At 40.0% G+C, this 26517-nt stretch overlaps 1 protein-coding gene across 3 annotated transcripts in view; it reads right to left on the bottom strand.

Moving 5' to 3' along the window:
* LOC146080233 (spindle assembly abnormal protein 6 homolog) overlaps positions 1 to 26517 on the bottom strand; it is a 101594-nt gene that overhangs the window by 5064 nt on the left and 70013 nt on the right. For 2 of the 3 annotated variants that reach the window (XM_083187262.1, XM_083187281.1), the window contains 7 exons: positions 22896 to 23090; positions 22590 to 22679; positions 22318 to 22497; positions 18057 to 18138; positions 15830 to 15966; positions 1882 to 2040; positions 1531 to 1628 (listed from right to left, as the gene is read on the bottom strand). In XM_083187262.1, coding sequence (XP_083043388.1) covers positions 1531 to 1628; positions 1882 to 2040; positions 15830 to 15966; positions 18057 to 18138; positions 22318 to 22497; positions 22590 to 22679; positions 22896 to 23090 — 941 coding nt within the window. The remainder of the gene's footprint in view (positions 1 to 1530; positions 1629 to 1881; positions 2041 to 15829; positions 15967 to 18056; positions 18139 to 22317; positions 22498 to 22589; positions 22680 to 22895; positions 23091 to 26517) is intronic. The other variant, XM_083187272.1, reaches the window with a different exon arrangement.

The raw sequence follows: 26517 nt of genomic DNA, 5'->3' as shown, positions 1-26517 counted from the left end.
TATCGATCTATATATATATATATATATATATATATATATATATATATATATATATATATATATATATATATATATATATATATATATATATATATATATATATATATATATCTATATATATATATATATCTATATATATATATATATATATATATATATATATATATATATATATATATATATATATCGATAGATATATCTATATATATCTATATATATACACACACACACACATGCATACATACATATACACACACACACACACACACACACACACGTGCGTATTGAGGCTAGAGGTAGGACGACACACCTGTATTGTAATAAAGGTACTCTTTACCTAGCACGGCGCCCGCGATTACAATCGCGGGCGTCGGGGGTAAAAAATCGCGGGCATCGCGGGTAAATAAAAAACGGGTGCGACGCGATGCCCGCGATTTTCCCATAGGGATCAATGTTAAAAGTCAGATTGGTCGCGATTTTAGCGTTAATTGGCTCAATGCCCGCGATTTTTACATAGGAAACAATGTTAAATGGGCCACAGAGCCCTAATAGTCCCCCTGAAGTGTGAAATGGCCCCCACAATTTTTAACGCCACCCCACGATCAACGTGAACCCGAAGCGTGGCGAGCGTAGCGAGCCCGCGAGGGGCGGCGGTACACGTCCTCCGACCTTTTCATACCCCCACTATCCACGTCGGCGTGGAGTTGAGAATAGAATAGTGTGGCGAGCGTAGCGAGCCACCGAGCCCGAAGCGTGGCGAGCGCAGCGAGCCCCGCGAGGGGACGCGGATACCTTCACAGTTATACGCGTCCCCTCACGGGCTTCACAGGTGTCCGTGGCGACGCGGACACCTGTGAAGCCCGCGAGGGGACGCGTTTACCTGTGAAGGTATCCGCGTCCGCTCGCCACGCTTCGGGCTCGGTGGCTCGCTGCGCTCGCCACACTATTCTGTTCTCAACTCCACGCCGACGTGGATAGTGGGGGTATGAAAAGGTCGGAGGACGCGTACCGCCGCCCCTCGCGGGCTCGCTGCGCTCGCCACGCTTCGGGTTCACGTTGATCGTGGGGTGGCGTTAAAAATTGTGGGGGCCATTTCACACTTCAGGGGGACTATTAGGGCTCTGTGGCCCATTTAACATTGATTCCTATGTAAAAATCGCGACCAATCTGACTTTTTACACTAAAATCGCGACCAATCTGATTTTTAACATTGGTCCCTATGGGAAATCGCGGCCATCGCGGGCATCGCATCGCACCCGTTTTTTAGTGCATGCGATGGTCGCGATGGGCGCCGTGCTAGGTAAAGAGTACCGTAATAAATAATAAAAAAAAAGATGCTCCACTGTCAGAGTAACCATATAGGTTCTGATCCTGATTTGTACACAAATTCTGATCCTTGGTCATGATGGTGATGCAATGCTGCATCATGAACACTGCACCCATCTGCATTTCATCTGTACGTATTGCACAGCAGCACCTTACGGGTAATATCTAAATCAGGTACATAATCCGTTTAGAAGGGATGCTTACCATGAGGTAGATGGCAATATAGGAGTGGATGTTGTAGGCACAGGCCTGGAGTCAGGGGTGGGACCGCTATCAGCAGGAGAATTTATATTGAATCGCACCTGAAAGGGGGAAAAAAAATATATAAAAAAATTTGCTCAATGTATACAATTTGACAAAAAATTGTTTTAAAAGATATTTTAATACTAACGACAAACCTATATATTACAGATGTTATTATCCAGAAACATTAGAATTTGCTAGCTATGCATCTATGTCATGATTTAGTGTGGTTTATTAAGCAATAATTGTGACTGTGCCTTATATCAAATGAGTGAAACAAAAAAGTGAGTATAAAAAATCTTAAGTGCCTGCCTGAGGACCAAGCCTTGATGTAAAGGAGCCTGTAGATGGCGCACTCCTTCGCATAGCAGGGGTAAAACTGTTAGGATAGTATTTAGGAGCTAGAGAAGTGCCAGCTGGTTGAGATACCGTGGAAGCAAAGTAAAGTTCATTGCCAGTGGAATATGGAGGCTGGAAAAAATAAAAAGTTTAAGCCAGAATAAATCATGCTGAGTTTAGAAAAATTCAAGTAAATAAAAGTTACATTAAAATGTGTAGTTTGTAGTGTGTAAATATAATCATCTACAATTAATGTTTTTTTGTAATGCTACTGGTTTCCCTTTTATTGCTTGTTATCACACTGGTAAGACCAGAGACCCAGGCTTTCTGGGTACTATGGTAAACAAGTTTTGAACAACGTATCATAGACCTACTGCCCTGACTAGGGAAGCCAATCCCGGGGCATTTTTTTCAATCCGGGAATTCAGAATTGAAAAATGTCCAATCCCGGGATTGGCTTCCCTAGCGCAAAAACCCGCCCCGGCCCGCCCACAGGTGCGGCGCGGCCGGATGGATGCAGCCTGGGTGGGTGGGTAGCTTGGGCAGGTGGACGTCGGGCGATGCTACGGGGGTCAGCTTCGGTGGGAGGGCGGTCTCAGAGGCGGCGGGAGGTTAGCGTGGCGGGAGGCAGCGGGAGGTTAGCGTGGCGGCAGGTCAGACTGTTGTGTGGCCTGCGCACCGTGACCTCTGACGTTGTCACGCTGCACAGAGCCACACTGCCCTGGATGAGAGAAGCCGGGCAGCGTCTGAGCACTAGCTCAGACGCTGCCCGGCATTAGACTGCGCATGCGCAGTCTAATCCCGAAATCCCAGCGTTTTAGAGGCCAAATCCCGGGATCCCGCCGATCCCAATCCCGGGATTGGCCACCCTAGCCCTGACTGTATTACAGTGCTTACCACTCTACCATTTATTAAGCAGCAAAGAAAAAAGTCCATCTGTGTTCACATAGAAGTGTGTCAGGTCTGCAGTCAGTATCACTATCAATATATTGAGAAAACTAAAGTTGTAGAAAACATTTACTCACAAAACCGTTACAACACAGAGGCATTGCCATCTGTTTACAAATATGTGTTTAATCAAAGGGCTGCTCCTGCAGTTATACTAGACATACATATACACAAACACACATTCTGCCCTTCTTAGGAATATAAAGCAGGGCTGCTACAAGAGTGGTTACAACAGGACACTTTTCTGCAGCATGTCAAAACTCACTTAAAACTTCCTCCTCTTTAATCCCTGCCATTTTCTGGCTGCCCCCATATCCTCCTCATGTCCCTAAGCACTTTCAATCACAAAGTCCTTTAACTTAATGCACTCATTTCAAAATAGTAGCATACAAGAGCAAACAGCTTCATGAGTAACTTCATGAGTAAAGGTATTTGACTGTAATATAGAAGATCATGGATGAAATTTAATAGAATATTTTCAGAAAGTGAGAGATTTGGTAAGAAATCCCCAGTATTTTTAAAGTGATTTTGCAGTGTAAATGATTGCCACTTTAAAAATACTGGAGATTTCTTACCAAATCTCTCACTTTCTGAATCGCTCATCCTATTAAATTTTCCTCTAAGTGTTTGAATCTCAGTATAACAGTATTTTGAAATTAGTGGTTTAAATAAAGGAGGATGTGACTGCAGGACCTTGGTAAGAAAGGTGTAATTTAAAATAAAATATATATTGTATCTAAATGACAAAGAGCTCTAAAATTAAGTGCCTAAATGGTGGTATAAGAGTATCGGTGCCCAAATCTATATCAGTGTTCAAGAAATGTGGGAAGGTACATCATAGATTCATTGTTAAGTTATTACTATATATACTCGAGTATAACCCTACTTTTTCAGAACATTTTTTATGCTGAATAAGCCCCCCTCGGCTTATACTCGAGTGAGGGTCCCCACTTGAGTCAATAAGTTTTCCCAGTTTTTTGTTGTAAAATTAGGTGCCTCGGCTTATATTCGGGTCAACTTATACTAGAGTATATACGGTACACTCCTTCTTGAGAAAATAGTGTACACAATCATTAATACGAATGACTACTGTCCATACTACAGAGGATGACTAATTTCATGCAAAAACTATACCAAAGACACTAGAACTTTAAAATATATACGTAGCTATGCATTGCCTGTTAGCGGTCTATTTAATGTACAGATCTAAATAAAAAGTCAGGCAATGTGTTCAGTTTTTGTAGATGGGAGAAAATTCAGTCTACAATCAAGCAAGTAAAAAAAAAAAAAAACATCTGGAAACAAACATTCAAGCAGGCAAAGGTAGTAAGCCTTTGTATTTTCCCATTTAAAGTGCAACAGATGTTGTCGAGGACAAGACAAGAACATTTGCAGCAGCCCTTCTTAATTCTTTACCAACAGAGAACACAGTCCACAGTAACTTGTTCCATGGTCTTGTTTTCCATAGAACCAGAGGGATCCATTCCCTGCTTTCAACAGCTGTCTATATAATTTTAAGATTTTTTTTATCTCCCTTCATATTATCAACAGATTTAGTTTACCACCATCTGTTTCCACACCTCAGAAACGCAACATAAGGTTTGTACTGTTCACTTGGGAGCCATTTTGATGCAAGGGTTTCTTAATGTGGTTACTTTTAAAGAATTACATAGTCAACACACACACACAAAAATAAGTTAATAGCACCTCACTTGAAAAGAGATCAGATTAAATCATAAACCGTGTATGCAAGAAAAAAAGTAGTTCACATAACTGGTTTTTAATAGAATGAGAATAATAGAACATGCGATGAAGCCAAACTAGGCAAAAACTAATGGTTATCATTTTTATTCTGTAGCTTTTTTTTCCTGCAAAAAAACATGTGTACTGTACGTCCCATATTACATTGTCTATGTTGCAGTGTTTTCAGACACACGTGGAGCAGATTTCATTGTGCTTTTAGTTTACATACAGTACTTCCATTTCAACTGCACTATTGTATTGCCCATTGCCATGACTGGTTGACCCTGCTACAGCCCATTAAAAATTACTACCTTGTTTAAGCACATTTTTAATAGCTACAGGACTGTTTAAGAACACTAAAGTTCTATTGGTCTGAATGCATTACTTAAGTTTGCCCTTCCCCCAAAATGTTTTGATTACAAATGCCAACCGCTCAAGAACATTATACTTTATTTACCACTTTTTTTGCATTTATTTAAAGTTTAATTATCTTCCCAGCATCTTGTTTCATTTGCTCCCTTTTTCCTGCAGAGTTTGAGATCTCAAGTAGGACTCTCCTTACTCGTTTTAACCGGTTTAAACTAGAGATGTATGGGTTTAGTTTTACTTGATCCTTTTAGCCATATTACAGTTCACAATCATTTGGGTTTATATTATTGGCTATTCAAAACAGGTGAGCCAATAGGAAATACCAATGAATTACACATCAGAAGCAGTCCCCACTAAATACAGGGATCCCGGAAAAGACTGCAGCAGTATTCTGATGAGCATCATTAATTGCAGCTGCTATTTTATGGAAATCTGCTGTGTTTTATCCATAAGTTTACCCCACGAGTGGTAACTATACTGCAAGCATACTGTATTGTATCATCTAAACGACATTTTGCCACTTTTGACATTTTGACAGACTGTCATTTCATTAACTTGATTAACAAAAACGGCTCATTCAACAACTAGCCAACTAAAAACATTATCAGTGGATCAAAACATACTTTCTATAGATTTTTCTTTTTTTATATTTTTGAAGTGTATATGTGGTTGTTGTTTATAATTTACCATTTTTATTATGTATCATGTTTATGTATAAAATATATTAATCTTTTTCAGTGTCGCTCCTAGCGCTGTATTAAATTCTTGCTCTCAAGTATTTTCTCTATTGGTACTGAGTGATCCCATATAGATAGCAGCTGGAGCGGCCTTATTCTCCTTTTAGCGCTTAATCTTTGTCTTTCTTTGGTAGCAAGTCTACACTTTAAGAGCAAAATTGAACGGAGTTTCAAGTGTTAACTTTTAGCATTTTTAAACCAAAGGAAATAATTTGTGATTCTCTCATTGCCTGTATGGCAATAGAGAAGATTATTTAAGGTATGAAATAGATCTAATATAGGTCACCATCAAACTAACAGTCATCCAATAAAGTTGAGGAACAAGACCTATTAAATATGTAAGATTAACCACCTGATTTACCACCCGGCAGGAGGGGGTGGGCATTGCTGGCGGTCACAATATGGATGCCAGCACCCCAATGCAGGGAATGCCCTCTTTCAATCATAACTACACCCAACTCTCTACAGCCTAAACCTACACCCTGCTGGATCTTCTATCCTCCCCAACCTAACACTAACCCACCCACATACTCACAATCAGTATGCTGACAGTCAGTGTTTTGGCTCGATTCTTCTGGCTGCTAGTAGGGATGGTGGCATCAGTATTCGGACTGCTGACAGCCCATCCACCGGTATGCTATCTGCATCCCGGGCTTCGGGCACTGTCTAAAATCAACGCCACGCCGACGTGGATAGTGGGGGTATGAAAAGGTCAGAGGACGCGTACCGCCGCCCCTCGCAGGCTCACCACGCTTCGGGATGCCGTTGATAGTGGGGGTGCATTTAACATTGTAAGCACCCATCAGGGTGCTTGTACAATAAAAAAAATCGCATCGCACTATATTGCATGCGATGCACTACGATCAACATTGTGGCGCCGTGATAATACACAAGTAACAAACTTTCTACTGGTACTATCAGAGATACAGCTTTCTGCTCAAGGAGAAGACAAGACTGTATGTAAGAACATTTCTGGTAAGCACTGTTAATTATATATGTTAGATCCATGAAAGCATCTATATCTTATGTATAGACTTGAATGGATAACAGATCACAAAAATATATGATTTATATTATGGATTGGTGGACTTCTTTTATGAGACTTGTTAGGTTAAATGCTTTTTTTATTTTTACTTTAGTTTTTTTGCATTTTCTTCATCTAACATGGTCCACCATTTTTCGTATGCTATTCTTTTATTTTTTATTTTTTTAAAGAGACCATTTTATTTTGCTGTTACTATTATTGATGTGGGACCTGTGCAATTTGTCATACTTACAGTACATACATAACGAATATATATACATAACGAATATATATACATAACGAATATATATACACATAACGAATATATATATATATATATATACACATATATATACACATATATATACATATATATACATATATATATATATATACATATATATATATATATATATATATATATATATAGCGCTGATGTCTGGCACTTCCTGCACTCAGAAGACTCTTGTCCAAGGTGGGATGCCCACCAAATATAGTAGAAGAATTGGTAAGGCGTCACTCCAGGGCTTAGAAGAAACAGTATTTATTGTGAGGCGGTCAACGCCGTTTCGGGTGTTACCCCGTCGTCAGGACCAAAATGTGCTTTATTGACCGCCAATAATATATATATATATATATATATATATATATATATATATATATATATATATATATTACACAGACATGTGTGCAGCTAAGCACTCGAACAATCATGTGTGCAGCTAAGCACTCGAACAATCAAGAATATGCTTTCCTTGATTGTAGAGGTCATTGATCTTAAGATTTTAAACCACAATAATTACAGATGCTTAGTCAATCTGATTTTGTGTTTAAAGAGCAACTGCAAAAGGCCAATGCCAATAGATGTTAATTTGCATGGTGCTTGCATGAAGGTATCTGATTAATGACAAGGGTTTCTGTTTAAATCAACCTCTTTGAAAAAAGAAATGTATATAGCAGGAATTAATTTGAAAATTAATTAGGATTAAAAATGCTCATAATGCAAATACAATTTTTTAACCTATGTAGTGCTTAACAGCTATATAAAGCGCAACGGAATCTGCTGCGCTATATAATATACTGTAAATAAATAAATACATTTCTTTGATGCAGACATAATGATATAGTAGTGACAACATACATTCTATGTGGCGTAAATAATATTAAATAGAATAGCCACTTATATGCAATTCATTTTACAACTGCAACGTCAGCATATCTATATTTTTAAGTATGGCATTCATACTTCTTTTTACATCAAAACATCTTTAAGACACAGCATAATGTGATTTGATTAAGTAAAATAATTTGCAGCATAGTATCTCTACATCTCATTCACCACTTCAGATACCAGCTTGCCTAAATGAAGACTAAAATGTGTTTTAGTTTTCTTTATTTTTATTAGGGATTGTGATGCAAGCCCACAAAATGTGGATAGCCCCAGTAAGTTGGGATGCAGACTACCAAGCTTTTAAACTGGCAGGATTCAGACGTTGGGTATACTGATTGTCAGAATCTCGAAGGTCAGGAGGTCATCCGGCACCCTTTTCATGCTCTTGCCAATTTTCAGAGATTTAGAGACAAAGCTCCTAGTTATCACTGGTGAGCAAAAAAACAAAAATCCACCCACCCCTCTCCAGAGTAGATAGCCGAATTAATGTAATGGAAATTATACGACTGCACAATACCTGACAATGGTATCCAGGCTGAAATACTAAATGTTCATTAATAATGTGTTTTTTTGGGGGTCATGTATGGTCATTGTACTGTGGGTTTGAAAGTAAGGGATTAACTATTTAAAAAAAACAACACCATCTTCTATCTTGTAAGAATTACAGTAGGTAAAATACCTAAACAGGAAGGTTAAAAGACAAAAGACTAGGTTTGTCTGACCTTCCAAAAACACGGCTGTGACCGCTTTGAGGAAAACATATTTGAAAAAACAATAAAAACAAAAACAATTATTTGAAAAAAAAAAAAAAAAAGGACTAGTCTCTTCCAATTCACGAACATTACATCTGGAATACTATAAGATAGGATTTGTCAGGTTTGCTAATATATAGAAGCTAGGGAATGGTTATACCTGTATATTGCAGGTGTGAGGGCTTGTATCTAGGTTAAAAGGATAGTGGTGAGAATTGTAGACTTAATTCACACAGGCAGAATGTTACAACCAACATGATACAATTCTTTAGATGACGACAATACAGAGATTGATATACAGTCACCAGTGGGAATCTTAGGATCATTTTTTATGTTCAAGTAAAAACACTGTTTTTTATGTTTAATAGACACCCGTGACAAAGTCCATTTGGACCAAATGGGCTGGGTGAACAGCTTTCTGGAATATCCAGGTGCACAGTGAATTATGTCAAAAGTAGTCATTTATGAATTACCCATTTATAAATGGTTACTGATTTTTAATCCGGTATTAAAGTAAAACTGTCTACAGAATTTATTGAGTGACTTAATGTCCTTTCCTGGTGTTTCTGTGTAAATAAGGTTGGGACTATTTTGATACCTAAAAAGGCACCCACTGAACTTTTTATCCATATATACATACTTTATATGTACATATCTATCTATATATGAAACAGAATACCCAGCACAAGGTCCTTAAAAAAGGTGTGTAGCAATTCAGTGAGCTCCCTCATGTGTAAAGCTTTCTTCAATGGATCATACAGCAGATCAAAGGATAATTGCTTGAGAGGAAAAGTATTTACTGAAAAGAACATTCCCACATACTTAATTCAAAGCTTGCCAACATTGGATACAGGTGAGACCTTGGTCTACGAGGTCCTCATGACCAAACGCAGTGGGCGTGACTTATTTAAAAAAGACACAGTGACGCCCTGTGCTGTTTGGCTTCGGTGAAACGCTTCATGAATCATTTCGCACGGACCTGTTCGAGTGCCGTTGTCTCATCTAAACCCGATGCTGGCAAGCTTTGAATTAATTACCTTTGATGAATGTGAGCATATTATTTTCTGTAAATACTACACTATAAATAGCTCATTGTGCGCTTTTTTCCACTTTTTCTCAAAATATATATAGAGGCAGTCTTTGAAAATCAATCACCTATCAGAGTTCCGTAAGATTATCTCCAAGCGGATTTAATTATTCAATTTGGAGTAAATAAAATGATCATCAGTAGGAATTTATGGTGTATAGCAGTAGTTCCTAAAGTAGATGCCATGGAACGGGCAATGATTCCACTGGCTGCTGGTCAAATTGAGGAGCAGATTTATTAAGCCTGGTTAAGTGATAAAGGGGCTGGTGAAAACGCACCTGTTAAATCAGCTCCTAACTGATAAGCTACAGTCTGTTTGAAAAATGACAGTTATGAGTATACTGGCTAGTGCTTTATCATAGGCCACTTTGTCACTTCACCGGGCTTCATAAATATGCCACTAAATTATTTATGATCAATGTGATTGGTAGCCATTAACACTCGTTTTGCCTATCATAAAACATGGCCAAAATGAAGCGCAACTTTGTTGATCCTCACATAACTGAACCTGAGAATAAGCATTTTGCTAGACTTCTCAATAGGAAACCTTTGGCCTAAGGGAGACGCGAGCAAAATGCAGATACTCTAGGGTGCCTTGATTCAAGATTAAAGGGTTTAATTTTCAGCATTGTGTTTCTGCCCAATATTAAAACAATGCAATGCTTTTATATCCATGGCTTGCTAGAAAAAACACTGACCTTTTACATATTGGGCATAAACATGATCACAAGTACTGTAAATAAACTGCTTAGTATCTACTTTTACCTGCAGCTTATCTGACCTCATTGGACTAGCTTACTGACTTCACTAAAAGCACATTTTTAATGTTTTATTTGGCATATACAGATGGAGCGCCTCTCTTCCTTGGCCGGGGATCGCCAGAATGTCCCCGCTGGCGATCGCCGGCAGAGAGGCGCTCCATCTGACTGGGACACGCGTCCCAGTTTCAGGACGGTGCCGCTGCAGGTCCCTGCCTGTCTCTACTTCAGGGATAGAGGGGACAGTGGGATGGCGAGGGGCACCAGGGGAGGCGGCAGGGACCCGCATACAGCTCTGTAGACACGGGTGCGCAAGCGTCTCACGCGCGTGCCGCTGGCGATACTAGCGCCAGCCCCTGCAAGAATGAGGCCGGCTCCATCTGTATCGCTTCTGCTTTTCGGTCTCATTATTTTATGTGGTTGAATAAAAGGTTATTATGATAGGTACCTTTAGGATTAGATTTTTTTATTTATCCATACCACAAAAAAAAAAACCTAAGCACAGGCGTCAATAGTCTCTATTTTTCCAATTCGAACAAAGTCCAAAAGCGCTGAAGTGGGCACCATACATCAGCAATTAATTGTGACAATCCTCCATTCTGGAGATGATTGTCACAATTAATCTTTAATGTGTGGGCTCTTCCTTTTGGCGATCCTGATCAAAAATTGATCGGGATCGCCAATCGATTGCTGAATCAAATTTTTAAACATGTTTAAAAATCTGGTTTTATTGGAGTTTCATTTTTGTATGCGAGGGCATTCCCTAAGTAAATTGTGCTTACCTGTCATCCTTTGGCAGGGGGAATGTCTAGTGGCAGGGCTTGGGGTGGCCTGGGATCAGCGGCGTTCATGAGTGGGGTTGGCAGCTGGGCTCAGGAGCACAGAACCTGTGGCGAGTCTCCTGTGCTCCTAATTTCCACCATCGGCGGCTGCGTGGCTCAGGGTGACCTGCGGTCAGTGAGGGGAGACTGCAGTGGCTGGGCTCTGGGACTCTGTTTATTTAAATGTTTTTGGAGCAGGAAGGTGGCGGCTCCTCCTTTCCCCCAATGGAGGCGGCGGGGCTATGGGTGGCCTACACTCCGTTAAGGTGTCGGCGGGGCTCTTAAGGGGACTTCCATTTGTCCCATCTAGCATCCCTGGCAAGGGTGTGCGGCGACGGGGATCTGACATTTTCTATGTCCATTGTGGCATTTTATGTCCAAGCCGCAGTGCCTTTTTTTTATTATTATTATTATTATTTTTTTTTAGTTAAATAACTACACAGCCAATAGGTTCTTGCCCCGTCATAACCACGCCCCCAGGCTGATACATAAATACATCACCGCAAGACATGAGCGGGCATTTTGCAGGAGAGGAGCTGCCAAGTGTTCTGAAGACCAGTATATCAGGTAGTATCTCAGGTGGAAGGCAGGCCAATGCAAAAGAGCTTAGCTTGCTGCCGCCCCCTGGGTGAAGACACCTGGATGAAGACTACAAAAGTCCTAGTAGAGGGCAGCAGACATAAATAGCTAAAAGGCTGCTGCTCCCCTAGGTGAAGAGAGAGATTGCTGTTTAATAAAATGATTTTTCAAAACATGTATTGTGTGTATTATTTTAATATTTTCAATACAGGTGGCTTATAGGTTCCTGCAGGAATTTAAAGTCCTGACAAGGTGGCATTTGTGGTGCTCCAAATGCCACCATGATGGGACTAAACTGCTGGGACTTGTAGTACTCCTGTAATGAACAATATTATTTCAGCTGTCAACCATGCACCCACTGCTCAGGGGTGCAGGGGATAGCCCCTGGCTTCAGCACATGCCTGGGGTACACTGGAGAGGGAAGACCCCTCTATTTGAGGGGGTCCCTACCTCCCCAGGAATCCCCGGCATGGGTTGACTAGCTAGGGTGGCTGAATGCTTTGGTCATGGGACCAATGACTTGTCCTCTGACTGTGGCATTACCTCCCTGGCTATTGGAGCCTGGTGCTGGTTCCTAAAATATGGGGGACCCCTAGTTGTTTCGTCCCCCGTATTTTGGGAACCTGCACCAGCTCAACACAGTATTGGTTCGAAAAACATGGGGGACCCATAGCTGTGTTGTTTTTCCCCTTTATAGTTTTATAGCATCGCCCATTATTTAAATTATGACAAGAAGCGACAGGTGAAAAGACAATTGATTGAGGTGATGTATGGTCTCTTTCCAGATATGAAGATGCAATCTTATAACAGGAAAAATCTGCCAATCACTGAAACAAACCTGTAGTGTGTGGGCAAGTCAAATAGATTGAAGAAACAAAAAAAAAAATCACTGGATCTGAGAAGCAATTAATTGTGATTGCAGGTGTATGGGGCCCTTAACTGTACAATCACTAGCTAGATTTTGGACCTGATGTGGAGCTGAAAATCAGCAACAGTTATGCCCTGAAAAAAACTGTACATTTGCTTATATGCAAATTTGTGAACATTTTGGAGTACACATACACCATTATCATCCATAGGCAACAAGGAAATACAAAAAAATAAAATAAATATAAAATAAAGACAAAAAGAGGACCCAGAAATATGGAGCCAGCTAAATGTTGCTGATCAAGGAGCGTGTCAACCACCTAGCTCTTGGAGCAAAGTGTAATGAAAAGGTCTAGAAGGACTGCTTTGATGAATAATAAAAGAAAATCTTTGAATTGCTGCGGTTAAGAATTGATGACAAAGCAAGTTTTTTAAAAATGTACAACATCACAAATACAATACTATACAATGTCTCAAGAAAAATCATAGATATTAGAAGCAACAATATCAATGATAAAATTGATATCAGGGACTATCAGTGGATTCATGATGTTTGTTTAGTTAATCAGATGTGGACCTGCAGCTGAAAAATCACATCCAACCACACTTTGCTAATTAGTCATCTTTATCAGTATGTTCTTACAGCAGTATATACAGTGCATAGCCAAAATAGTTCCACTGACATACCCTCACTGAACTGCACCTATATCAGTATGGCCCATTACAATCCTGTTACCCCAATGCTGCCATAAGGGGCATTGGAACAGTTGCACAAGTCAGGTTTACACACACTGCAAAACTCATGTAAAATGGGCAATGCAAATAGGTCCACAATCAACTTGGCATTGCATAAATACTAATTATATTGATTGGTTTTTGAAGAGGGAGAGAGATATCAAGGGAGGAGCTAAAGCAATTTAATTCTTATGTTGAGAATTATATACTTAAACATTAACAAAAATATTTGAAAAAGGATCTCTCTCAGTCAATGCTTTTCTCCAATACACCCTCTTTGTAAATCAAAGGGAATGCATGCCCCTATAGCCAGTATCTAAGGATAACGGTTAAATTAGAAAATGGAGAGCCACTCAAAAATGATATGGATAATCAAACATCATGTACAGTACTCAATTAAGCTTAAATTTGTAAAGTGCTAAGTATAGCCAGAAACCCTTCATAAGCATACGCGAGGAAACCAATATTTAATTAATAACATTGAAATAAAGCAAGAGAGGATGGATTGTCTGTGTAAACCTTTACTGTATACAATTACTTCTCGTGGAAAAATATAGCAGAAGTCACACAACTGATACCATTAATAATATGGGTAAAACTATGCGTGGGTATATTCTTTCATTCCAAAGTTTGAAATAAGAACATCTTGGCTCTGGCTCATAGGCCAGGTGTTGACTAGAGGTTAGCCATTGTATCTTTTAGGAGAGTACATTTAAACTGCATTTAAATGGAGAAGTTTTTTTATAACCTTTAGAAGTGTTTATTTTTGGGATCTCTACTACCGACTAGGAAGTTAGCTCATACATTATTGCTGCTATCTCTAAATGACTACTCATCAAGATACCATACTGTAACCCTGAATATCCATTGGTAATAAATAATACAATCTTGTAGCAGGAAAATCTTAGCATGCTGCCAGACACAACAGCCCAGGTGGTACAGTAACTACAGGTAAATGGTTGGCTAATATTACAGCAAAAAGTTAAGGGTATCAAATTACTTCTCAGCAACAATAGGCTGAAGCTGCTAGAGGGATTAATAACATATAGTTAAGATAATGATACTCTAAAGTCTGTGTAGCAAAAATTTAAGTGTTCAATAGTCCTACAGTGTTGCATTGGATCAAATTGGTTAATAAAACAGTAATGCATGTAAGTTTATTCTATACTAACAGACTTTATTAAAATGAAAATGGTCTATGCACTAGGTATTCTGTGAAATTGAAAGCTACCGAGAACACCCATACAATATTTCATAATTTATGACAATTTCAAAAATATAACCTGGTTTGAATCTTCATTTTAATATTCAATATTGGTTATTAATATAAATGTTAAAATAGTTTAGCAGCTATTTAGTAATTTGAGGATGAAATTAAAAATACACTTGATTTAAGTAATTAACCATGTACATACACTATTCAGTGGTTAAAATAAATGAGCAAACACGGATTAAATACATTTAAATTGATTGATTAACTAACAATAACTTACTGAATAAATACTTATTCATACCTTTTCCCAAATTTCATGGTTTCTCGGCGCTAATTTTTTTTCTTGCCTCATTGTCCTTTAACATTTGCCTATTCTTTTTTTCCAACATCTCTACCACTTTCTCTCTGAGCCATTTATTGATTCACTACTGTTTTGTTCCCCATGTTAACTTCTTTCCTGTCCTTCAAGTCTGGTCATCATAATATTTATGATTCAACCACTGTTTAATATCAATTTGACACAGCCAGTGCAAAATATTACCCAGATTGATAATTGCCCTGTTCGCATGCCTTCCAGAAAAGGTTTCAACAGTGCTCTATATACAAAGTCATGTGTAATAGCAAATTGACCAAGAAATAAAGATTTATTCCCACCCAACAATATTTGTGCCACATCATTTCGCAATAACAATCCCATATTGTTCAACTAACCCTACTAAGATCTAGTGATTTCTGTTCAGTGACTCAAGACAGGCATGTGCAGCTGGTTGGCTGAGAGGGAGTGGTGCTATGGTCTCTCCAGCCAGCTAATTATTGGGATGGATACTATGTGCATCATGCAAATGAAACTCAATATGGATCCAATGAAACAAAGTTATGTTAAGTTTCAATGCTTACTTTTTTTTTATTGAACAAAACTAACAAAAAAAATATTCAAATGTCTACAATAAGGACATTGCAGAATTTTGAGATTTACCTAAAGGAAATTTTGCAATATACTTCTAAAATTGAGGCTTTAAATTGATAATTTACAAAGCAATAACCGTAAAGAAAAGTAGGTTAATTAAGTCTACAAAATCTTCACAAAGTAATAAACATGATCGCAAAATCATCCTACCTGGCTATTTTGCATTGTTCCCAGATTTGAGACAGGACTTATGGTCTTAACAGAACCAGGCATATCATACAATCCTTGAGGCGATTGCAAAGAAGTAATTTTGTTTTCATTTAACTGTTTGTTAAGCCAGGATATTACTAGAAGAAATAATTAACAGAAAACAGTTTCATCACCAAAATATTAGAAACAATCCTAAAAATAGAAGCATTTCGGTCACAGCCAGTAAAGCCTGTTGTGGCTATCAGCACAATAAAATATTTTTTTTTTGTTTAATAGAATGAATTAGGGGAGGGGTGAAGATAGGAAGGGACAGATGTAGCACATGCACTGGGTGATTAAAAGACTTCCAGCATATGGTTATCCCTTCACAGGTGCCGTATGATACATACGTGTAATTAGGGGGGTTAATAGACAAATTGATATTTTGATGATTTGGGGTCAAGTTAATAAGTGAGCTTTTAAAAAAGGTAATTACTGTAAAGGAGTTGTTTATAATAACTAAATTGGATACAGATAAAGTAGTTCATTTTTGAAGGAAGGATTAATTATTGATGAGGGATTAAACTCAAAAGCAATGAAAAGTACTTTTTGTAATATATAGTAATATAAGGAAATGTGGCCAAGCTGCAAAATGTAGGCAAGTTTTAAAGAATAAATAGTGCATGTGAAAAATATCTATACAACCATAGGTCTCTCCTTCTAGATTTATTTTCCACTAATTTGCCCTACAGTTCATTACTCAAAATGTTTTTCTGTGGATTATTATTTAATAGCACTGATAACATGGATGGGTGATGACTGTAATATACACTGAGTGGGTATGTAGTTCTATGATTAATTTATTGTGTTGTGTCCATGTATATGTGCATCCCAAATGGTCACTGTCATTAGTTCAAATGTGCAGATTTACCAGATATTTTCTAAAGCTGGGTAGACACTAGGACACATCTTTAAACTATATTCACAACAATAATATTGTTAATGGTGTGTGTTCTCATGGGTTTGTTATTGATGTCCTCCATCATCTGTACATGCACCTCAATCATCAATGAATGCATGTTCTGAGCGAGAAGAGGAAGATCTCACTGCACAATATCATTAGCGTTCAGTGTGTATGCAGTATACCATTAACCCAGGAGTTCAAGGGAAATCGTTGACGATGTCGTCTAGTGTGTACCCAGCTTCAAAGCCATTGCTTTAGTAATATAAATGTACAAACATAACATTAGTTAGTGCACAGCGTCTAGTTTTAGAAAAAGCAGAAACATATGTATGTTGAAACCATAATTATTGTCCATAAACTACACTATTCTCAATACAGATGTAGCCACATACCTCTAGCCTCCTTTTGCAATAAACAGCACTTCTCCAGGAAAATGCTAATATTCCATTTCTTATGCATGTCCAGCAGCAATCTCACACTGAATATAAACATATATTCAGGAGCTGCTTGTGTGTCCTATCCAATCCATTTTGCAACTGAGTAACTAGTAAATATAAAAAGTTGCAAACAGACACCTGGTGCTACAAAATCACATGGAGCTCACTGTATAATGTGACTTGTATTGCATGGAGAATAGATGTAGGTGGACACATCACTAGCACTAAACAGTAATATCCAGTTCCTTACTCTGGATTTCATGATCTTAGCTTTGTTATATGCACTGCTCTAAAAATATTCAAATGTAGCATGTCTAATCTATACATACACCATAGAAAAAGTTATTACAATCAACATATTTATGATAATAAATGACAAGTGGTTAATTTCTTATAAACAAAAAAGGAGCATGCATATTATTCACTGGCAAGACAAAAATGTGGGAGCCATCATTTTGAAACAAATTCCTAAATTATACACAAGGCGCACACTTGCGATCATAAACAGGAATTCCTTTAGTGGCGCAACTTGTTTCCAAGATTAGGAAGCTCTATTGTATATACCATGGGTCCTCAAACTGCGGCCCTCCAGATGTTGTGAAACTACAAATCCCAGCATGCCTTGCCACAGTTTTAACACTCCCTTATAGCAAAACTGTGGCAAGGCATGCTGGGATTTGTAGTTTCACAACATCTGGAGGGCCGCAGTTTGAGGACCCATGGTATATACCATGACCAAGTATTAGCAAAACACTACAAAATGTAGTGGAAATGTGATCTACACCAAAAAACATAAAAAGCAGAACAAAAGAAAAAAACTTGTAACATATTCTTTTGCAGAACTTACCATTCTCATTAGTCTTTAACAATTGCTTACTTTCTTCCAATTTCTCAGTTGTGTTGTCTAGCTGTTCTTGTAACTTCAACACCTAAGGAATGTTATCACTAATTAAAGAATTGATAAGCAGTCCAACAACTTATCAGGCAGGCAAATAGTTTAATTCTTCATATTACACACATAGGTAGGCTATTAATTTGTGTTACAATTGCTCTGTTTCTACTAATCCATGCCATGTTCTGCATTAAAAGAAGTAGACCCTTAACAAAGAGAGATGTAGAATGGCATATCGTGATCGGATGACCACTTGACCGCATTTTGTTATTTTATGGCATAGTTTCCAAACATGGCTCCAAATACATGTAGATCTATACTAAATACTCAGCATCACTTTTTGTAGCGCAAATATATCAAACAGCAAATTATTTTGACCAATGATTCATTTTGTATTAAATACTTATTTTCTGCAGTCTCTAAAACAAATACATGGGGAACCTGAACTGCTATTGAGTCCTTTGAAGAAATATAATTTGTGGCCTACATACTCAATACTCTATTTATGGGCAGTATTCAATGAAAAAAATTCTCTGTGCATGGCGAGAGACTTTTTCTCTCGCCATGCACTCTCCGTGTTCCAGAGCCTCCTGCTCCCACTATTCAATGTATTTAAGACTCGCCGCCTCTCGCGGCGAGTCTTAACCCCTGCAGCAGACGAGCGTCCGCGGCAGGGAGCTGACAGGGAGCCGTGGGACGGTGGCATCCAGGGAGATTAAAGTCTCCCTGGATGCCCCAGAACATATGTGGAGGGGAGGGGGCTCCCCGGGACCCAGGCAGCACAGGCTGCCCCCCCTATAGCCAGCGGGGGACCCAGTATTCACTGCACCCGATCGTGCATATTAACGATCGGGTGCAGTGAATATATGAATATCTAATGAGCGGCTCGAGCGCTCCAGCACCCTGCTGGCTGCACTGTGTAAAATTTTTTTTTTTTTAAATATATTTTTTTTATTAAATATATATTTATGTGCTATAAGCACATGAATAAAAATAACATGCCCCTTCACAGAAAAAAAAACCTGATTTTTTGACACCAAAATTAAAAAAAAAAACCTTTTAGTTTAAAAGTTCACATTCCAGCTCTCCATCAAAAGATGGAGAATTTCTACACGGAGAGAGACGGCGAAAATCACTTAGAAAGACGGCGAATATTTCACATTGAATAGGGTGGTTCACTTTTGGAGAGCAAAATGATCCGTCCAAGGCGAAAAAAGCAAAAATTCTCCATAAAACACGGAGAATTTTTCTCATTGAATACTGCCCTATGTCAGCCTTTAGTCAATGAATATAGCAGAGTGATGTAAAGAAAATTATATCAAATATGCTGCATAGACAATAGTTTATTTAACCCTTTGACTGCCAACGTCTCTGTAAGAGATGTGCAAAATATCCGCTAAAATTGCCAGCATCGCTCACAATTGTTACATAAATTCAAATTAAAAAATTATTATATTTTCTATAAGGTAAACATTACATATCATTATGATTGTCATATATGTTTGCTTGGCAATTTTCACATCTATTTTGACAAATTAACTTGGCACTCAAAGGGTTAGGTGGCTGTGTGGAGTATGTGTTTTTAAAGGAGAAGTGTGCTATTGCGCAACATCAGTCTCTGTTCTCCAGGGGCTTCAAAAACCCTATGCCAAGATGGGCACAGAGATCTGAATTAAAGCATGTTCATAGGCTACCTCTCCTTGACTGTGTGAGACTTACGATACACATGGTGCAACTTGCCCTATCGATTCATACTATATAGTACCCTCTGCTGCCTATGCTGATGACACGGAGACCAGTCCCTGCCTAGGTACACTGCCTGTATTATGAAAGGGAAGGAGGGAGAGGTAGAGATTTGGTTCAATGCATTTAGTAGCCCTGCTGGGGGAGATACACAGTGATGTCCGTTTCAACCCTCTCGCATGCTCTGTATCTCTGCGTGCCATCTCTCCCTTGCTCCTGCATGCTCTCTTCTCTCCCTCTCTACCTTGCTCTTTTTCCTTTTGCTCTCCTTTTTGCTCTAGATCCATTCTCTCTCCCTACCTCCCTGACACTCACTGTCTTATTTTAATCTTTCTGCCTCTCTCCTTGACACTCTCTCTCACTTCCACTCTCACCTTTCCCACTTTCAATTGTAAATGGGGGGCGTGTCAACAATTTTGTGTCTAGGGGTGTCAGACACTGATATCTGCCATTGCGCAAGGTGTGACCACTACATAAATGTAGAAAAGGGTTGGTCACCAAAGTGACCTGTAGTGGCGCCTGGGAGGGGTTGTTCCGCTGGAGCAGCGGTCTCTAAACTTTGGGAAGTCTGACCCAAAAAAAGGTAATACAAGAGAAAAGGGCGGTTGAGACCGCGCTCACTCAAAACATGCAACAGGTGTGAATATGTATTTAAATCATTTAATAAAAATATTCTAAAACATATGGATATTGCGATAAAACATATCTTATTAAAATTCAGGGTACCACAATGTAGCGATGAGAGCAAGGATAGTCACCCACAGTCCGCCTGTTTAGTGTCCAGTGTCCGTTCCTATAATGTCTTCAGGTAACGTCCCATAAGGATGGCCAAATGCAGGAAAGCTTGTAATTAGGAGAGATGCTGATCTCCAACCCAGGGAGCGCCTGATGTTGTGAGGTGCTCTACCTGGTGTGCTTGTAAACAATGCCCTTAGGTTCCTGAATGTGGGAATAGTTCTAAGAAGACTGCATGCAGAGCAGAGGATATCCTGAGCGAAACGCGTTGGTGGAGTGGAGCAAGGACACCCAGTACTACCCAGACGCCTAACTGGATATCTCCCACGAACTGGACCAGTCTCCAGAACTATTCCCACATTCAGGAACCTAAGGGCATTGTTTACAAGCACACCAGGTAGAGCACCTCACAACATCAGGCGCTCCCTGGGTTGGAGATCAGCATCTCTCCTAATTACAAGCTTTCCTGCATTTGGCCATCCTTATGGGACGTTACCTGGAGACATTATAGGAACGGACACTGGACACTAAACAGGCGGACTGTGGGTGACTATCCTTGCTCTCATCGCTACATTGTGGTACCCTGAATTTTAATAAGATATATGATTTAAATACATATTCACACCTGTTGCATGTTTTGAGTGAGCGCGGTCTCAACCCCCCTTTTCTCTTGTGTGACCACTACATAATAGGCCTGTTATAGTGACTAACACAGAGAAATCTTTATGTGAGGGCTGTGTGATTGAGTCTGTATATGAAGCAGAAGGGATCTTGACATGGAAGAAAGCAATGGTTGCTGCATCATAGCGGGTTGTATGCAGATTCAGACACTTAGGGGGTATTTAATCTGGGGTCACGGCTGTAGAGCTGGCCTGACAGCCGTGACCCTGTCCCATTCTCGGTCTGCTCGACCGAGAAAAATCAGGTGGGATTCAGTGTCACGCCTGCAGTGGGATGAGAAGGGGGTGTGGCTGTGAGCTGCAGCCGGGAAGCTCGTCACTTCCCGGCTGTTCTTGGCAGAACAAGCTCGACTGCATGTGAAGTCGGGCTCGTGCTGCCGAGATACCTTGTTCAATGCTGTTGGGGAAGACAGCATTGAATAGGGCCCCGCAGCCATCTCCCGTCGGGAGATGGCTGCAGGTGGTTGAGTACCCCCCTTAGTAGCAAGGGGGGTATTCAGTGACGCATATCAAATTAATCAGCATAATCTCTTAGTGCATATTAGTTGCACTGCATTGCATTGCATTTAAGACACATTTTCATTAAAAAATAGACACCAAATAATTGCAAACTGCAAGATGTACGAGAACATCTATGTACAAAGATCAAGCAACACTTAGGGGGTATGCAATGTGCCACTGCTATTTCCAACATGGGAAATAGCGGCGGCTCCCTATTCAATGCTGTCTTTAGCGACAGGATCACTGCAGAACGGGCCCGACTTTAGAAGCGATCAGGCCCGATCTGCAGATCGCTAATCCATGGATGATTTTGCGGCCACGCCCCCTTTGCTCGGAGCAGCCGGCGGGACATTGAATCTCGCCTGTCACTCTGCTGTCGATCAGACCGCCAATGGGCTAGGATCACGACTGTCAGCGGGGATCGACAGCCATGATCCCAGATTGCTTAGCCATTTAGACTTCAGGGATGGTAGAAATGTTTTCTTTAGTAATTTATAAATCTGTAATATATTAATTTTCATACACAAAATGACTTTCCTTCCCCAGTATTACTGTACCTCGTCTTCTTTCAACTTCAGGGAATGTTTCACATTAGTTAGCTCCAATTGCTCTTTTTGTAGCATCTCATTCTTCTCTCCCAAAATTTTCTCTTGCTGCATGGTCACAGCATTTTTCAGTTTCATTTTGTCCACTAATTTTTTCATATCAGTTTGTAATTTTTTGATTATTTCATTAGCCTACAAGAGTATGGAAAGTGGCCGTTAAAATGTGTGGATACTGTATGCACAATTATGCAAAATGGAGATCTCACAGGAAAGAAAAGATTTACTTTTATAAGTTCCTCAGAAAGGGATTTCACAGTGGTCTCGAGCTTGCTAGTTTTTAACCGTTTTTGTTCCAGTGATTCCTCTAGATTTTTCTGAAAAAGAAAATTAAAAAAAAAAAAAAATCACACATAAATGGATTTATTGCTGCAGATACAGGAAATTAGAAACTTACCTAGTGGTAAAGCCAAATTACTTTGCGCAAATGACAAAGGATAAAACAAGCACTGTCTGCAATAGCCATTGCATATTTGGACGATGTCCACATTTCACATATTTTAAGGATTTTTTTTTTTTTATAAGATACAAACCTTGTGTTGTTCAGTCCTTTCACAAGCATCTGTACTTCGTATTACAACTTGCTCTTTATCCTTTACTTCCTGTTCCAAAACAGCTGTCCGCATCTTATATTGATTAAGCAGTTTTTCTTTCTCATGGCACTCAGAGTCCAGAGTACTGTTTTCCCTCCTAAGCGACGTTATCTCCTGTTTTGTTCTATGACTTTCCTGAAATATATATTTATACAATGATCCTGCATACAAGAATAAGAATGAACCGAATACAGTATTGTTTTGTGTCCATTTAAACCTGAGCTTGTGAACATCTTGTGTAATGGTCTGTTCCTTTTGCCAGGATAACATAATAAATCCATTTTTCCCCCTCTAATTTTAGGGTACCAAATACCTTTTCCATTAAAGATAATTTTGACCAAGATAGTTATTTTCAGGATAACTCCTCACCATCCATGACAACAACACAAAAAATAAATAAATTATCTAAAACATGGACTTTTAACTAGCTATTAGTCATTCTAAACCATCTACTGCATTATAACATTAGATTTGAGCGGGGTATTCAATTTTTGCAGGCACTTCAGTCGGAAAAATCAGCACACATGCATTGAGTGTAATATTCAATGCATCCGTTTCCAACTGCATTGAAGCCTGTCAGATTTGACTTTCTAAAAAAAACAAATCTGCATGGTCAAAAAAAAGGCCACTAAAAACTGTCAAATCTGTGCCATTTTCAACTAAACACATGTATTTTTAGACAATTACATGTATTCTTGTTGTTGGAACATGTTGGAATCAAACATTGAATACCACCCTACTGCCTTAACCTTTTTGAGTCCAATGTCTAGTCAGGCTCAACAGCCCTAGCGCTAGTAGTAGATCCAATGGTGAGCGACTTTAAAGTAAGGACATTAACATTGTTCAACATTCAATGTAGAACATTTTTTAATAAAAAAAGACAATTTAAACCAGACTAAATTGCAAAAAAAATAATAATTTGGACTATAAAAGGTTAAAGTTTTAAAAAGGTAAAATGTAGGATAAATATCTCCAGAGACAAATAAAATATAGGTCCTAGAATGCCCATCACAACCACCGAACACAGAAAAGAATGTCCAATGGGGCACTTAAATTTCAATATGTATTCCTTTATACATTAATTTTGAAATGAACCAAATACTTTTTATAAACATATGGGGAAACAATTAAAAATAACTCCTACAAAGACCCACAGAACAAAAATACATCAGATCAACACAAATCTTCAAGTAAATATTTTAGTGCACTAATACCAGTTTTACTGACAAAAGAAGAAAGATATTTATGCATGATAAAAAAGTACAGTTGGGGAAATAAATAAATGTGAAAATAGCAATAAATGAAATAAAGAGACTTCCGGTGGGCGGGACATCCAGAATGGCCGCATTTTAGAGAAGCTCCGGCCGGGGATCAAAGAATCCATCCCCATCCACCTCAACCGTGGACGCGGACACCCAGGTGACCGTCCATACCTGCTGCGGAACACAGGGGCAGCGTGGTGGAGGCTTCCTTGGACCGGAGAGGCGTGTATTACACCGGAGCCCGGCCGTCGACTCAGGCGGCCAAAATGGCGACCTAGGCTTTCCCAGGGGTAACCCCCTCCCTGGATCAAGCCCAGAAGAGTGTGCGGCACCTGATCCCCCCCCTTACCTCCCAGCTGACGTGCGGAGGAACGGAGCGCGCCGCTGCGCCAGCCGTTGACGGGACTCCCGGCGCGGGACTGCTAGAGACGGAGGCAGAGCAGGCCGCGAAACTGGGCATCCGGCTGCCTGTGAAGAGGGGCTGGGCGTGCGACCCAGCCGGTGACCCACCGAGAGGCACGGGGGGTGCCGGTGGGGGAGGAGAGGCAGAGGGAAAACGAGGCAGCTGACTGACGTTTGGCTTCCTCCAGAAGGTGACTGTCTAAACAACAAGGCGGTGAGAACTCCCCCCTTCCCCTTCTGTCCCCCTTCCTTCTCCCTTGAGTATGGCATGAATATACCCTGAGGAATATACCCTGACCCCCCCCCCCCCCCTGGAAACAACGCTGGTCAGCCCACTGGGGAAATACCCCTGAACAAAATACACCCTTTTAAAACCGCCCAAGCTGAAAAGAAACCGCCGGGGGGACTATACTTGTGGGACATAACGCTGGGATTGATAGGCTCTATACCGGCCTTAACCCCTGTTACCACGGAGACTGGGTACAGCTGTATCCCTTAACAACAGGCTGGTGGCAGCATATCTCCCCCCCTCCCTCCCCCACGGTATCTCCTACCCATACCCCTTGCATGGAGTTGGACACTCTAATGTAACTGTCAATGCTGCAAGTATAACACAGAACATTGCTACCACATTACCTTCTGCTAAATACTCAGTGGCACCTTACTGCCACCTAGTGTCCACTTTCTGTTCATAACATTGAACTGCTCTTAAACAAATAAAATCTGTATGTGACAATTACTTGATATACTTCAAAGCCCGGCATTATAATCGGACGGACAACACCACCAGCCCCCCTTAACATTGTTTGAACTGCCTGGCGGACTACACTAAACCCTACTGCACCCTGCACGGAGTTGGACATTTTACTATAAACTATTGTGTAACCAGCACGACACAGAGCGTACCCGCTACACCACCTTGCGCTGTATATTCAAGCTCAAGAGGACCAATTTAATATACAAAAAGCTACTGCAGTGGATCCTACAGATACTTGAAGATTTACTGAGTGATAACTGCTGACTATGCCTTATCTTTTCTGAAAATCTCATTTGTAACTGTGGCCTCCTGAGCCTATTACTGTATTACTATTTTGGAAATTCACCTTTACCTATCACACTTACTTTTGTTAACTGCTGATAACCAAACAGACCTAGAAGTCATTAAGCTAAATACTGCTATTGGTACGGTATCCTACTGTGTGTGTGTGTGGGTATTTCCTATTGGTTTGTAAAGCCTAAAAGTCTAGATTGTACCAATTGACACATTGCTGAGATTACATTGACACATACGAGGTACATAGGATACTATTATCAGCTGGGTCTGACTTGATCTGATTGACATAGATTAGGAGACATAAAGATGTTCCCCTAAAATGTAGGAAATTACCTGGGAGCCACAACCGTGCTTGTCTCCTCAGACAGAACCTGACCACACTGCAGTTGCCCAAATAGAAAAACGAAACGCCCATCTCATCCACACCCCCCCAGGGTATGGACAAATATATTGAAAAAAACATGCCTAAACAACCCCCTGCTACGGGCAAATCGGGAAAAGGTAAGGGGGCTTCCCAAAAATCTGGCCCCCCCTCACCCAGCAATGTGCATGAGGACTCTTCCGACCTCCCGGAAGGAAGGCCTTCCACACTCACAGCTAAAGAAATCTCAGATTTCATGATGCCGCTGCTAGACCAGCGGTTCACAAGCCTACAGGCGAGTGTGGATGCTGGACTGGCACGCATTGAAGCAAATGCCACCCGTATTACCGCTCTGGAGTCCCGAATTAGCGATATAGAGGACGATGTACAGAAATACTATGATGATACGGTTTCACAGGAGAAAATAGTACAACACCTCCAGGAAAAACTGGAGGAGTTGGAAAACAGATCACGCAGGAACAA

Source organism: Crinia signifera, chromosome 1, assembly GCF_055691185.1.
Source record: "Crinia signifera chromosome 1, ASM5569118v1, whole genome shotgun sequence".
Taxonomy (NCBI): domain Eukaryota; kingdom Metazoa; phylum Chordata; class Amphibia; order Anura; family Myobatrachidae; genus Crinia; species Crinia signifera.
The sequence above is the reverse complement of the archived record's forward strand: the minus strand, read 5'-3'. Positions and strand labels throughout refer to the sequence as shown.